This window comes from Perca fluviatilis, chromosome 19 (assembly GCF_010015445.1).
Source record: "Perca fluviatilis chromosome 19, GENO_Pfluv_1.0, whole genome shotgun sequence".
NCBI lineage: Eukaryota > Metazoa > Chordata > Actinopteri > Perciformes > Percidae > Perca > Perca fluviatilis.
This window is the reverse complement of record NC_053130.1, coordinates 35,691,574-35,707,491: the sequence shown is the minus strand read 5'-3', so window position 1 is coordinate 35,707,491 and position 15,918 is coordinate 35,691,574. Positions and strand designations below refer to the sequence as shown.

At 42.2% G+C, this 15,918-nt stretch overlaps 1 protein-coding gene across 1 annotated transcript in view; it reads right to left on the bottom strand.

Annotated features, from left to right (window-relative positions):
- The window catches only part of LOC120547824 (synaptic vesicular amine transporter-like), a 150,200-nt gene that overhangs the window by 45,947 nt on the left and 88,335 nt on the right, over positions 1-15,918 (bottom strand). Inside the window, exon 10 of the mRNA XM_039783517.1 lies at positions 12,147-12,225. Coding sequence (XP_039639451.1) covers positions 12,147-12,225 — 79 coding nt within the window. The remainder of the gene's footprint in view (positions 1-12,146; positions 12,226-15,918) is intronic.

The window sequence follows — 15,918 nt, the reverse complement described above, 5'->3', positions numbered from 1 at the left end:
AAAAAGGTTCTAGGACCATAAAGACAAATAAATCTGACATGAATCTCACAGATATATATATTGATTTTACACACATAGCAATAAAAGCTAAGCCAATCTCCTGTCCTAATCAGTTTTCATATGTATTAGGAGGCAAACAGTGAAAAAATAAACATTGTAACTTATGCAGTCCAGACGCTTTTGTCCTCATGACATTCACTTATGCCTTAAGTTGGTTTTTGCGAATTGCGCGATATTGCGAAAAAACTTCTAAGCAGAAATGGGTGTGACCTATCATGTGATTCAGCTTAATTCAAGGAACATGGGGATGTAAGGTTTTCTAATGTGCGATGTGTACTGTGGGAGTTAAAGGCAAAACATTATAGCGCCACCTAGTGGTCCACATGTAACTTTTGGTAGGTGAGGTCCATGACCTATTGTACATCTACCCTGTACATTTAAAGTTGCTCACATCAGTGTAAGTGGGGTATCCATGCCCACTTTGACCAATCAGTACTCCACTGTAGGGGTGGCCCCAGGAGTAGCCCTAGATGATAAATTTGGACTCATCAGACCAAAGCACACATTTCCACTGGTCTAATGTCCATTCCTTGTGTTTCTTGGCCCAAACAAATCTCTTCTGCTTGTTGCCTCTCCTTAGCAGTGGTTTCCTAGCAGCTACTTGACCATGAAGGCCTGATTCACGCAGTCTCCTCTTAACAGTTGTTCTAGAGATGTGTCTGCTGCTAGAACTCTGTGTGGCATTCATCTGGTCTCTAATCTGAGCTGCTGTTAACTTGCGATTTCTGAGGCTGGTGACTCGGATGAACTTATCCTCAGCAGCGGAGGTGACTCTTGGTCTTCCTTTCCTGGGGCGGTCCTGTACGGTCAATCAGCTGTTTTCTCCGAATAGAGCGTCTCTCTGCAATTACTGTGCCAAACAAGCAGCGGGTGCTGCCGTGAGCCCCTCCCTATGGAACGCCAAAAAGCTCACATTACGTCACTTTCCTACCTGTTTTGAACGGTCAGGACGTCGTCTTTTACGTCGTCTAATGACAAAACGCCGTAAAAAGCGCCGTGGAATGCTCATCTAACGCCGATTTTTACGTGGCTCTATATGCGTACCATGCAAAACGCCGTAAAAAACGCCGTGGAATGCTCATCTAACGCCGCTTTTTACGTGGCTCGGTACGCGTAACATAACGCGTCAGAAGACATGTAGTATATATGATAATGAGTCTTTTCCAAAGCCAATACATTTGTACTGTTATCAACCAATCAGTAAAGAACAACAACAGACCACATTAATCCAACCCAGCACAAGTATGAACAAAGCTTGGTGGATTAAGGAGAGATTTTCTTTTTTGTACAGTTTATTTTTCTATTAGTTTGGCAATCTGTAAACTAAAATTGTAGGCAGATAAACTGTATTGTGTTATCTTTGAATAGGTTATCATTTGTGGAAGGTTTACTGCAGATATAATTATATAAAGGGGACTGATATTGTCCTAACTCGCTCTTGGTAAAATAAGTGCACCAACCTCCAATAATTAAAACCACGGACTTTCACCAACAAAATGAATGAGCTAGTTTTGATTGATATCGCTGTATTGTAGCTACATATTAAGTAAATAACGTCTGTGTTTCCCCCTACTTTTATTAATAGAACCAATACAACCATTCAGTTGATTTGAAGAGCCACAATCCAAACATAATGCAATATATCCACTAGGGGGCACTCACACACTAGACATTCGTTTTTAACAGGCTTTAAAGACTTGAAGTGTATACATCCGTACCAACTATTGATGTAACAAGTACACCAAAAAAAATTTTTAAGCCTTTATTTGGATACAAGTCTAGTTTAGGCCTACTTCCTACATTATTAGGTAAAAGGAGATGTAGGTAACAGTACAAGTAAGTGGCCTAATGATAGTAAAGTAAATAGTGAAATTGTAGGCTTTCAACTGGGAGTAGTCTATATCTGACCGTTTTTTCCCTTTTCATGGTCAAAAGGGGATGGGAGAAATTAAAAATATGCTGTTATTTTCATTTTCTATTTCATATAACAAAAATAAAATCACTTGGAAATAGAAATGAAAAAAGGCTTTTTTTCATATTCAGAGACCAGATGTTGTCATTTCCAAGGCAACAGCGCCAGCGTAGCCTACAAGTGTTTCATTTCAGCCCAGGCTAAAATTACTTTGGAAACCTGTACTCTTGATAATGCTTGGGGGGAATTTTATTTCATAATGTCACATGTATGTTTTACCCTCTCTCCCTGCCTCCCTCTGACTCTCTCTGTCTCTACCCGCCGCAGACAACTCCGCCCGAAGAGAGTCGAACCAGCTGAGGAAACAGAATTTCGGTTCACGGCTTTACGCCACCGTTAACAATCCCACCAAACGTTCTGTTGCTGCCGTTAAGCTTGCTGATCTGGCAGAGAGTCACCGGGGGTTCGGGATCAGATCATGGGGATCAGACCTCCGGTGCTGGGTCTAATATTCTAATATTAGCTGCTGCAGCTAGCTAGCAGCTAGCCACCAGCCCTGTGACCTGAGTCCCCGGTTCGCTCCCCGGTGCTGACTGACTCTTCTGCAGAGCAAACAAAACTTCCTTTGAATATAATGTGCATATAAAGTCCCCTGAAATAAATAAGTAAAACATTTGTATTTAGGCTGAACTATAATGACTAATATGTTCATATTGCCTCATTTATGTATTTTATGATCTATTTCACAGCCATATTAATTTATATTTATAGCCTGGATGCCAGCTGAACTTAGCCCCGCCCACAAAATTCGAGGTCGGGAAGTTCACATTCTGACTAGAATCTGAGTAGGACCACGTCAGGCTAGTATATTTATGTAAAGGGAGGCAAAACAACGGATGATCAGTCGCTCAGGAAGGACACAGTTTCCCTCAACTGTAGCCGGGACATTCTAAAATGCTTAACGTGAAAAAGCTTAACGTGGTTTAATGTACCTTAAAGGTCCAATATGTAATATTTGTACTTTAATAAATCCAAAAATGACACCAATGCCTCATCAGATATTAAGGAAACATGTTAAACTGAAATACTATCTTTTCTGACAACAATGCTAATTTCAGTATTTTTTCTTTTTGAAATTTACATTCCGTGACGGAATTTCTGTTTATGTTTTGATCTGTGTGTTGTTATCAATGGCCCAGTTTGACAGCCAGGCCGGGTTGCCAGATATACCTGTAAAAACGTAAACCCAGCGCGCTACAGCTGTAACGGTAGTACAGCCATGAAAGCAGCAAACAAACGAACAGGATCAACGAAGATAGATTCTACATGACATAAAAAAAAGAAAACAGCATTTTTCTAACAGTTGCGTGACCAGAGACGTAACAACTAAATATTGGAGATGTATTTGAAAGATGGAGACAGCTTAGAGCCCAAAAGGACGCAGAGTTGGCTTATTTTCTCATGAACAGGTAAGCATTAGCTTCAGGCTAATTTATCACAGCCACTAGGGACGGGCATTTTTTGTCATTTCAACATTTGTGTTCTCACATTGAATTATATAGCTAGAGTAACCGAGTTGGTTACTCACAAAAACAATTGAGACATAGCCAGTAAAGTGATCCCGACTGGTCCTGGCTAACGCCGCCATGCTAACCCTGCTAACTGCTAACGTTACCGGAGAACCAGGCATGCAGCCCATGGCTGTTTACAACGTGTAGTTTAGCGGCTGGAGCCGACAACGGTGAGTTATTTTAAGCCACGAGAGGGGGGCTGTAAATCGGGAAGAGAGGACTGTGAGTTTGCAGTGTGTTTAGCGATTGTTGCCGTAATTCTAAGCCAATGAAGTGTGTTCCGTCGGCAAGGTAGTGGCATTTTTAGCGTTTCGTATTGTAATTCTAAGCCGAGGAAGTGTGCCTGACTGGCATGTGGAGAAGACAGTGAGGTTGTTGTGTTTTTAGCGGTTCATACTGTAATTTTAAACCGAAAAAGTGTGTCTGTCAGTTGGTTACAGAGCTCCGCGTGAGCACGGGCTTTTATGACTGTCTATATAGCCAGCATCTACCGTTAGCTACTCCGCTGTGCTGTGAAGTAATGTCTGGCTATGTGAGAAATGCGTCTAGCAACGTTGTTGTGAATGCTGCGGTCTCAGCCTGGCAACCCCCGTGAACTTCGAGTCTGGGCAGGAGGGGGCGGGGGAGACGACTCTCCAGTATTTTGAATTTGTACTGCAGTAACTATTTTAACCGCTAGCTGCCAGTATTACACACAATATTACATATTGCACCTTTAACAATGATCAATAATTACCAAATGTCTCTCTCATTTCCTCATAACCACTGAAAACTGTCAAAAAATATAACCCAAAGTCCAATAGCTTATTATGGACGTTATCTGACTAATAACTGACTTATATCTGATTGATCATTGTTCAGGTGTAGGCTACATTAAGGAAGTTTTGTTATCTCACAGACTCTGACTAAAAGCAACTAGCCAGCATGCCTGGCATCAGTGCATCATAGCATATCACTATCTGCAAAGAAAATAAAATATGAATAAATCACGAGCGCGGCAGATTCCCAGCTCAGCTAGAGCGGGTAACGCAGCTCTGCAGACGGACCAGAGTCAGTCAGCACCGGGGAGCGAACCGGGGACTCGGGTCACAGGGCTGGTGGCTAGCTGCTAGCTAGCTGCAGCAGCTAATATTAGAATATTAGACCCAGCACTGGAGGTCTGATCCCCATGATCTGATCCCGAACCCCCGGTGACTCTCTGCCAGATCAGCAAGCTTAACGGCAGCAACAGAACGTTTGGTGGGATTGTTAACGGTGGCGTAAAGCCGTGAACCGAAATTCTGTTTCCTCAAGCTGGTTCGACTCTCTCGGTGGAGTTGTCTGCGGCGGGTAGAGACAGAGAGAGTCAGAGGGAGGCAGGGAGAGAGGGTAAAACATACATGTGACATTATGAAATAAAATTCCCCCCAAGCATTATCAAGAGTACAGGTTTCCAAAGTAATTTTAGCCTGGGCTGAAATGAAACACTTGTAGGCTACGCTGGCGCTGTTGCCTTGGAAATGACAACATCTGGTCTCTGAATATGAAAAAAAGCCTTTTTTCATTTCTATTTCCAAGTGATTTTATTTTTGTTATATGAAATAGAAAATGAAAATAACAGCATATTTTTAATTTCTCCCATCCCCTTTTGACCATGAAAAGGGAAAAAACGGTCAGATATAGGCTACTCCCAGTTGAAAGCCTACAATTTCACTATTTACTTTACTATCATTAGGCCACTTACTTGTACTGTTACCTACATCTCCTTTTACCTAATAATGTAGGAAGTAGGCCTAAGCATGTTGGTGGACTTGTATCCAAATAAAGGCTTAAAAAAATGTTTTGTGTACTTGTTACATCAATAGTTGGTACGGATGTATACACTTCAAGTCTTTAAAGCCTGTTAAAAACGAATGTCTAGTGTGTGAGTGCCCCCTAGTGGATATATTGCATTATGTTTGGATTGTGGCTCTTCAAATCAACTGAATGGCTGTATTGGTTCTATTAATAAACGTAGGGGGAAACACAGACGTTATTTACTTAATATGTAGCTACAATACAGCGATATCAATCAAAACTAGCTCATTCATTTTGTTGGTGAAAGTCCGTGGTTTTAATTATTGGAGGTTGGTGCACTTATTTTACCAAGAGCGAGTTAGGACAATATCAGTCCCCTTTATATACAGTGCCTTGCGAAAGTATTCGGCCCCCTTGAACGTTTCGACCTTTTGCCACATTTCAGGCCTCAAACATAAAGATATAAAACTGTAATTTTTTGTGAAGAATCAACAACAAGTGGGTCCCAATTATGAAGTGGAACGAAATTCATTGGCTATTTCAAACTTTTTTAACAAATAAAAAACTGAAAAAGTGGGCGTGCAAAATTATTCAGCCCCTTTACTTTCAGTGCAGCAAACTCTCTCCAGAAGTTCAGTGAGGATCTCTGAATGATCCAATGTTGACCTAAATGACTAATGATGATAAATAGAATCCAGCTGTGTGTAATCAAGTCTCCGTATAAATGCACCTGCTCTGTGATAGTCTCAGAGGTCCGTTTAAAGCGGCAGAGAGCATCATGAAGAACAAGGAACACACCAGGCAGGTCCGAGATACTGTTGTGGAGAAGTTTAAAGCCGGATTTGGATACAAAAGATTTCCCAAGCTTTAAACATCCCAAGGAGCACTGTGCAAGATATAATATTGAAATGGAAGGAGTATCAGACCACTACAAATCTACGAGACCGGCCGTCCCTCTAAACTTTCAGCTCATACAATGAGAAGACTGATCAGAGATGCAGCCAAGAGGCCCATGATCACTCTGGATGAACTGCAGAGATCTACAGCTGAGGTGGGAGACTCTGTCCATAGGACAACAATCAGTCGTTATACTGCACAAATCTGGCCTTTATGGAAGAGTGGCAAGAAACAAAGCTTTTTCTTAAAGATATCCATAAAAAGTGTCGTTTAAAGTTTGCCAAAAGCCACCTGGGGAGAACACACCAAACATGTGGAAGAAGGTGCTGTGGTCAGATGAAACCAAAATCGAACTTTTGTCAACAATGCAAAACGTTATGTTTGGCGTAAAGAACACAGCTCATCACCCTGAACACACCATCCCCACTGTCAAACATGGTGGTGGCAGCATCATGGTTTGGGCGGCTGCTTTTCTTCAGCAGGGACAGGGAAGATGGTTAAAATTGATGGGAAGATGGATGGAGCCAAATACAGGACCATTCTGGAAGAAAACCTGATGGAGTCTGCAAAAGACCTGAGACTGGGACGGAGATTTGTCTTCCAACAAGACAATGATCCAAAACATAAAGCAAAATCTACAATGGAATGGTTCACAAATAAACATATCCAGGTGTTAGAATGGCCAAGTCAAAGTCCAGACCTGAATCCAATCGAGAATCTGTGGAAAGAACTGAAAACTGCTGTTAACAAACGCTCTCCATCCAACCTCACTGAGCTCGAGCTGTTTTGCAAGGAGGAATGGGCAAAAATGTCAGTCTCTCGATGTGCAAAACTGATAGAGACATACCCCCACCGCGTACTTTTACAGCTGTAACCGTAAGTAAAAGGTGGCGCTACAAAGTATTAACTTAAGGGGGCTGAATAATTTTGCACGCCCAATATTTCAGTTTTTTATTTGTTTAAAAGGTTTGAAATATCCAATAAATTTCGTTCCACTTCATGATTGTGTCCCACTTGTTGTTGATTCTTCCCAAAAAATTACAGTTTTATATCTTTATGTTTGAGGCCTGAAATGTGGCAAAAGGTCGAAAAGTTCAAGGGGGCCGAATACTTTCGCAAGGCACTGTAATGATATCTGCAGTAAACCTTCCACAAATGATAACCTATTCAAAGATAACACAATACAGTTTATCTGCCTACAATTTTAGTTTACCGATTGCCAAACTAATAGAAAAATAAACTGTACAAAAAAGAAAATCTCTCCTTAATCCACCAAGCTTTGTTCATACTTGTGCTGGGTTGGATTAATGTGGTCTGTTGTTGTTCTTTACTGATTGGTTGATAACAGTACAAATGTATTGGCTTTGGAAAAGACAGGGTGGAACTCATTATCATATATACTACATGTCTTCTGACGCGTTATGTTACGCGTACCGAGCCACGTAAAAAGCGGCATTAGATGAGCATTCCACGGCGTTTTTTACGGCGTTTTGCGTGGTATGCGTATTGAGCCACGTAAAAATCGGCGTTAGATGAGCATTCCACGGCGCTTTTTACGGCGTTTTGTCATTAGATGACGTAAAAGACGACGTCCTGACCGTTCCAAACAGGGAGGAAAGTGACGTAATGTGAGCTTTTTGGCGTTCCATACCTCCCCCGTCCAAAGGCCTCACAGGCGGTCAGTCTCTCAGTAACCTCGCACAGCAGTCCCATCCTGCAGTCAGAGCAGAGAGGAGACACACAGCACTCCACTACTTAGACCTTAGCTCAGAAATCCGTCATGCTTCAATGCAAAATGTCCGATGAAATCCCATCCAAACTTGACTTTTTTGTCAAAAGCGACTAGCGACTTTTTCTGGTGTTATTGGAAACTTTTGTGGTGTTTGGAGACTTGTGTGCTGCCGTGAGCCCCTCCCCCGTCCAAAAAAATAAACGCCTACTGTTTACATGAGTTTTGTGGCGTAGTAATAGTTGTAGTTTACGACTGTTGGCTTACAATTTACTTTTTCCCTGTTCATTTGATATGTGGACAACATAACAAATGGATGGAGGGGGGTAAATCTGATGAAATAAATTCAACTCTCTTTCAAAATATCAGGTATTTCATGGAATTTACATAATCAATATGGCCGCCGCGATATGATGTCATAATATGCAAATTAGATGGAAACATTTACTCCCTAGATAAACGTTAGGTCATTCTTAATATTTGTTTCATTTACACTTTGTCTCTATCTCAAACCATTTTCAAGCCAGAGCCTTCTGAAATTTAGGTGTCAAAACCTAGTATTTTTAAAAATAAAACCCAGGGTTAAGGTTCCTTCATGTTTTTGTAATCCACTGTGTCCTCCTTGGCTACTACCAACTGTGTGGAGGAAGGGGGGGGTGCACAGTCATGGAAGTCTTGTATCATGTGTACGCGCCATCAGTTTTGTCGTCCTTACTTAGAATTCCTCATGGGGGCGGCAGAAACTATGCACTGTAGCTTTAAAGGAATAAGGTAATTTATTCTATTAGAGAGAGAGAGAGAGAGAGAGAGAGAGAGAGAGAGAGAGAGAGAGAGAGAGAGTGTGAGATTTGATTTTTGAAAAACAGCTTTATTTGCTGCTCTATTTCAAGCCTCAATAAATTACATCAGAACACATTTTCAAAATAAATAAACTACATGAGCACATCACCAAAGGTCAGTTTCTCTTCTGAGACAGAACAGAGAACCTTGTTAAACCCCCAGACCTGCTGGAACAAATTCAGGTCTCCAGCAGCTTTATAAAAGCTAAAGTCCACCAGCAGTCTGGATTTGATTGCATTTACACACACAAGGATAGCATCAACATTTAAATCATCCTCCACCTTCCTCCTCCGGCTCACATACATCGCCATCTTGGCCTGACCCAAAACAAAATTCAGAACCTGGCACTTGTGCTTGTGATGGCGACTGTAATTAAAACCACAGAAGCAGAAAGCTTCCCCACATTTGGTAAAAACAGTTTGTAAATACAAAATCACAGCAAAAAGACGCTGACATTCAGAAAAACAGTGAAATACTGTCTCTCTCAGTCCACAGAAAGGACATTTGTCCTCAACAGCAGTATTTATAATGGACACAAAAGAGTTCACCGCGATAATCCCATGAAGGATCCTCCACTGTAAGTCTGCATGTCTTTTAGACAGTGGAGGTTTATAGAGAGACCTCCATGCAGGTCTAAAACTCTGATTCAGAGCAAAGTGACTCCTCCTGAGTGTCAGTCCGTCCATTCAGCTTGGTCTTATTCAATGTCTTCACCATAAGACCATAAAAACCTTTTCCTGAGGCATTCTCAAAAGCGAGCCCGCACCGGCTCCAACAGAGGGCCCCCACAGGCTTTATAATCCGGGAGCAAAACCAGGGAAGGATACGGGTCATTCTCGTTTGGCAGCAGTGACCCATTACTGAAGGAGTCTAGGAGGGACCATTCATGTCCAGTCAGCTTGTGTCTCCAGTACTCCAAAAGTTGCCCTGTGACCCGGACCGACCTGAGACCAAGTCGAGCAGCCAGATGGACGGGGTCGTCCAGCCGAGGCCCAGCCAACTCCACCACCTGACCCAGAGTAGAAATCCTGGCAGTTTTCAGCACCCTGGACAGAGATGCTCCTCCCCAGCCAGGATAGTCCAACACCGTCGCAAACAGCACAGGTTGCTGCAGGAGCCAATACAGAGAGTCTGCCAGCTCCGCTCTCTGTCTCCTCAGCAAGTTCCACACAATAAGAACACTTCTATAAAAACCCGGCAGAGACAACATGCTCACGTTGTTAGTGTCCATTAAAAACAAATTAAAATCCAGGCCGAGTCCGTTAAAATGCTGCAGAATACAGCGGGATAAAGGCCTCCACAAAACGTCTATCGGTCCAGTGAGCATCCTCTACAAAAACTGGAGGCAAAATGCAGCACCTCTGCTTGCCAGATGGACCAGTCCTTGCCCTCCCTCCTCTTTAGGAAAGAACAGGATGCTCTGAGGGACCCAGTGCATCCGATCCCAAAACAAATCCACCAAAAGCCTCTGTACCTGGGACAGGAGAGAGGCCGGAGGGTCAACGCAGGCCATTCGATGCCACAAGGAAGACGAGACCAAGTTATTTAAAATAAGGACGCAGCCTCGGTAGGACATCTTTGGCAGTAGCCACTTCCATCTATTGAGCCGGCCTTTAACAGTCTCCAAAACATTGTCCCAATTCTTTTGAACATAGGTCTCATCCCCCAAGAAAACTCCGAGGTACTTCAGTCCTCCCTTTTTCCAGGCTAAAGCACCTGGCAACCTGAGCCGATCCCCCAAACTCTCCCCCACCATCACAGCCTCACTCTTCCCCCAATTCTTCCCCCCACTCTTGCAGATGAAATAAAACCAAAATCTTTAAGAATATCTTTTAAAACATAAATATCTCTTTGTGAGTTTATCAAAACAATTAAATCATCTGCATGAATAGAAAACTTAAAAGAGATAGGACACTGAGGGAAACTCACACCATTCAACTTGCTCCTTAGTTTGTGGAGCAGAGGCTCGAAGGATAATGAAAATAACATTCCTGAGAGAGAGCAGCCCTGCCTCACCCCCCTCTTGATGTTGAAGGGAGCACCCAGCCCACCATTTATCTTAAGAACACTCATAATGTCACTGTAGAGAACCTGGATCATGGCTATAAAGCCAGGGTTGAACCCAAAAGCAGCCAGAGTCTGCCACAAGTACTGGTGTTCAACCCGGTCAAAAGCCTTCTCCTGGTCTATGGAAATAAGACCAGTTTAAACAGCCAATGAACTAGAGTGGTCCAAAACAACACAAATTAAAGTGACATTGTCACTTATGAGCCTGCCGGGCACACAGTAAGCCTGATCAGGGTGGATAATGGACGCCATCACCTCCCTCAATCTAAGGGCCAGAGCTTTGGACAGGATTTTATAATCCGTGCACAGCAGCGAGACCGGTCTCCAGTTCTTCAACTCAAGTAGGTGATGCAACGGCCCCGCCTCAGTCGCTGGCGGATCCCCGCCAGCTGCAGCCCCCGCTGCAGGCGGCCGCCGCTCCGCCCCCCTCACCGGGCAGAAGCGAATCAAATGCCCCTCCACTCCACATCCAAAGCATTTCATCGTTTCCGATGAGGCAAAAACCATATAAGTAAAACCCTCCACTTTAAAAGAAAAGGACAGGTTTAGATCACTTGTTGTGTCTTTGAGTATCATGCACACCTGTCTCCGGTGACACACGACGTGCTTCAGCTGCGGGGATTTGCAGCCCAAAGACACCATTTTTATCGGAGAGACGAGTTGTCCATAACGGGACAACTCTTTTACCAACATTTCATTTTTGATGAACGGAGGAGCATTCGAGATCCTTATCCTTATGGCCGGACTAACCAGCGGGAGAACGGGAGTGAAAGTGTCTTGGATCACTACACCGTTCTCCACCACTTCGCTTACTTTAGCGGTACTTTCCAGAAAGATAACGATCGCTCCGTTCATACGGGAAGCAGACTTAATGCTGCTGAACCCAACCACCTCTCCCACCGCCAAACCTGCCTCCTCCACAGAACACTGAACTACCGGGCTGAGTTTGATGGCATGACACCGAGTCAGCTTCTCAAACTCAGCTGCAGAGGCTTCCGCCACCGGCATTGTGCCAAACAAAGACACGCCACCAGTTATACCACAACCAACCCACCAAACAACACAAAACACACCACTAACTAATAAAAATAAATAAAACACATATACACACACAAAAATAAAGAGAAAATAGAGTAAGATAAACTCACACACGCTGAAACAAATCAGCACACACTACGCTCTCCACACTCAATCCACCATTCACTCAGAGAGAGAGAGAGAGAGAGAGAGAGGAGAGAGAGAGAGAGACAGAGAGAGAGAGAGAGAGAGAGAGAAGGATAATTTCTCTCCTTACCTCCCCCTCTTGTGCGCCAACATGCTGTAGATGTAGGTTCCAATAAGGTAGGAGATGGACACTGGTAAGAAAGCGACGCCTAGGCCACAGACAGACACATACAGAGAGAGAGAGAGACAGACAGAGAGATGAGTGACTGAAGGTTTGGGCAGGCTTTCTCTGTCTCTGTATAGAAAATATCTGGCAGGATAGAGGAGAGACACTTTTGCACTATGGCGAGTCTCTAAGTATAAGATGTACTTTGGGTATATAATGTAAACTGAGGATCAATGACCGATGATATTATTTGGTAAAAATGTAAAAAGAAATAGTAACCAGAGAAACTGATTATCACTCTTAACAATGGAGAGCCAATGTGTTTTTGCATTAAGGGTTTTTTTATAAATTTTTCTGACAAGTGAAACATGATAATTTGGGGTTTCTGTCTGTATTATAAGGTAAATATGTATGTACCGGTACTTTAATAATTTCTAGTAAATTTTAAGCATTTTGTCAGGGTAGCACAAGGCTTTTCTTAGCAGCGAAGGAGATCTGTTGACCCCGACTATAGATGGGCAAGCAAAAGAACAGTTTGAGGAACTGCTGAACCTGACTGTACTGTATGCCCTTTGTGAAGAGAGCCTTGGATGCATTTTCAATGCCAAATGCTGGTAGAGTACTGTTTTTTTGTACAGGCATAACTGAGTTTGCTTTATTTGATTATTGAGAACGTGACAAAGGTCTGGATTTTTCACTTCTTCAAAAGTGGCTTAATCTAGAACTGTTGTCAGGTCAACAAGTCTTTAAGCCTCAACCTTCACAAGTGCAGGCTTAAGTGCGGTTCACATGATATGGGATGAATCGCAGAGATGGCGAAGATTCACATGTTTACGACTTGCGAGTTCACATCGTGGGACTACTGGAGATTGTATGATTACAGAGATGGCTGAGTGGAGGTAAAAATATTGTGCATTAACTATATATCATTGTCATGGGGCTACCCCATGCCTTCATCTAAGCCAGTGGTAGCATTGGTCCTAGCATGCTAAGCTAACTCTAGCATGCGCATTAGCACAGAACTCTTGGCGTTACCATTAGTACTGTATGTGGGCTAGCATCAATGGACACATGGCTTGTCAATTCATGTTATTTCCTTTCAGTGTATTTAAGTACTAGTCGAAAGAGTAGAAATCATGATTTGATAAATACGACACATACACAGTTAATTTCAAGTCATTTATTTTAGGTTGTTGGCTTTACCCAAGGTCATCCAAATGTTTGCATGTTTCATTCACCTGTTCTCATCTTCAAGCAGGGATCTGGGTCGACAGGAAGTGACAGAGTCTGGAGTAGTTTATAGGAGGGAAGCCCTGGAATGGTCCAAGTGTAAGTCTGTACAGAGGCGGGTACTGGAGTGCCTAAAGTGTTCTGTTTTGAGAAGCTTGTTTAGCATGTAACATTTAATTTCTGGTTTTATAGTTGGTATCTTGTGTATTAATGTAGCCAGAAATGTTTTGGAATGTTGTGGTAACATGATGGGGTTTGATTGATTTCCAATTAACTTTGGTTTGTCTTGTAGGAGGGGCTTCTGGTATAAAGGAAGGAGGCAGAGGCTCTTCTGGGCAGTACAGTTTTGGCCTGGAAGGGTGCGGGTGCGGGTGCTAGAGCCCAATAGTCAGGGCCTGATTTAGTCTTGTATTATTTAATATTCGTTTAGTATGATAATTTGAATAGTTTGTACTTAGTTTCCTTGTTGTTTTGTTTTTGTTATTTTTGATATATTTTTGTAATAATTCACCCTTGCACTACTGCACTTTCCACATGAATGAGGAAGAAATAAATCGAAGCACCAGTTGAGGAACTCCTGAGTCCATGTCTTCTCCTTCCACCATGGGGCTAAACCTTACAATCATTATATCCATTACATTGAACAACAAACTTTATCCTTGCATTGTATTATTAAGTCCCGCATCGGATATTTTGGTCTTAGAAAAAGTGGTGTAGTTATGACTTGGATGTTGACGTGTACACTATTTACTAGTCAAAACTTGTAATAGCCATGGGCATACATTTCATCTAACAGTTGGGGGAATAAACATAAAATTTGTCAAGAGTAGTTTTTGAAGGGGACACAACTAATACAGCCAAAATTGGACTAAATGTAGAGGATTTCTGTTATTAGTGAAGCATGGAGATCGTGCCATTATCCTTCTTCTCAAAGTTTCTCTCTGATTCAGTGAAAAAGTTAACTAAGTTGACTAAAAAAGAACTTCTGGTTGGACGCAAACTGCATTTCGTTGTCTTTGTACTTGTACTCTGCACAATGACAATAAAGTTGAAATAATAAAATAATCTTTTTAAAAACCATTAATTTATTTATTGCAGTGTTTTTGAAGTTTAAAGTCAAGCCACCAAAATACAATGACATTTTAACTTATCAGTGTTAGTTATAGTGGGTGACTACTTACACATTTTAATATAATTTAATATATTAATTTAATATATTATTATATATTATTTTATTTACAACACACAGGATGGTTTTTAATAATATTTTAAGGGGGACAACCCTGAGATGGGGTAGGTCCTGACCCCCTGACCCTCCCGCAATTTCATTAGTTAAGGCTGATTTATAGTCCTGCGGATGCTCCACGCAGAGCTTTCGCCGTAGCCTACGTAAGTGGCCTGAAGTTTATATTACGTTTGTAATCTCTTCAAGAGAATATCAGGGCCGACGTGTGTATGTGTGTGTGTGTTAGAGTGAACGAGAGAGTAATGGTGATTATCTTCAGAGTGAGTAGCGACTCTACGTAGGGTCATAGTGAGAGAAACAAAGTGTCTCCCCTGTTCTTTCTGAAAATGTTCACACTGATGTTACTAAAATATTAAAAAATATAACTTTTTCATGTTTTCCGAGGTGGATTTTAAAGGGGTGATAGAATGATTATATAGGGTATTTCACACTGTTCCTTATGGTCTCCTAATGGGGTAGGTAACATTGGTTGGGCTGAAAATGGTCCTGGTTGATATTTTATTGGCCCTTATGCATCCCTGTGTTTTGGCCCTATTTATAACAAGAGCTTTTCTTCCAAATATGGTATGGTCATGAATATTTAGATGAGCTGCGCACTGATTGGTTGAGCGACTTGCCATACGCACATATTAGAGACGCGCGCTGATTGGTTGAGCGAATCCCCAATACACATACATTAGAGAAGCGACAGAATCTCATATTCCAGACACTGCAATGTTTCATTACCAAATTCACTTCTGAGACTTTTTTAAGCGAGAAATCAACTATATAAAGCTGAAATATGGGCCGTTTTTCAAAAATTGATGGCTAATTGCAAATTTGGTAAGACGTGTCGGACTTTAGGAGCGCCACACAGTCTGACGAGAAAGCGGCAGCCTGCTGAGCTCCATACCCAGGGCAAAGTCACCCTTTGTGGATACTGCACTACGGGGCTCCGCGGCCAGCTGCCGGCATAACTATAATATATTTAGGGCCCGAGCGCCGACAGCGGCGAAGGCCCTATTGAAACTGAAGGAATTATTATTATTCTTTCTTTCTTTCTTTCTTCTATTATTTTCCCGTCAAATGAATTGGCTTTTTGAGGGGCTTAATATATTCAAAAACTCACCAAATTTGGCGGTCGCATCAAGTCTGGTGAAATTTTTCGTATTTTAAGGGTTTCGGGAATAGGCGCACAAAAATGGCTCGCTAGCGCCCCCTAGAAAGTTAAGAAAATTGAGCCCCTGCAGTGCGTTTAACGTAGACTCACGAAACTTGGTA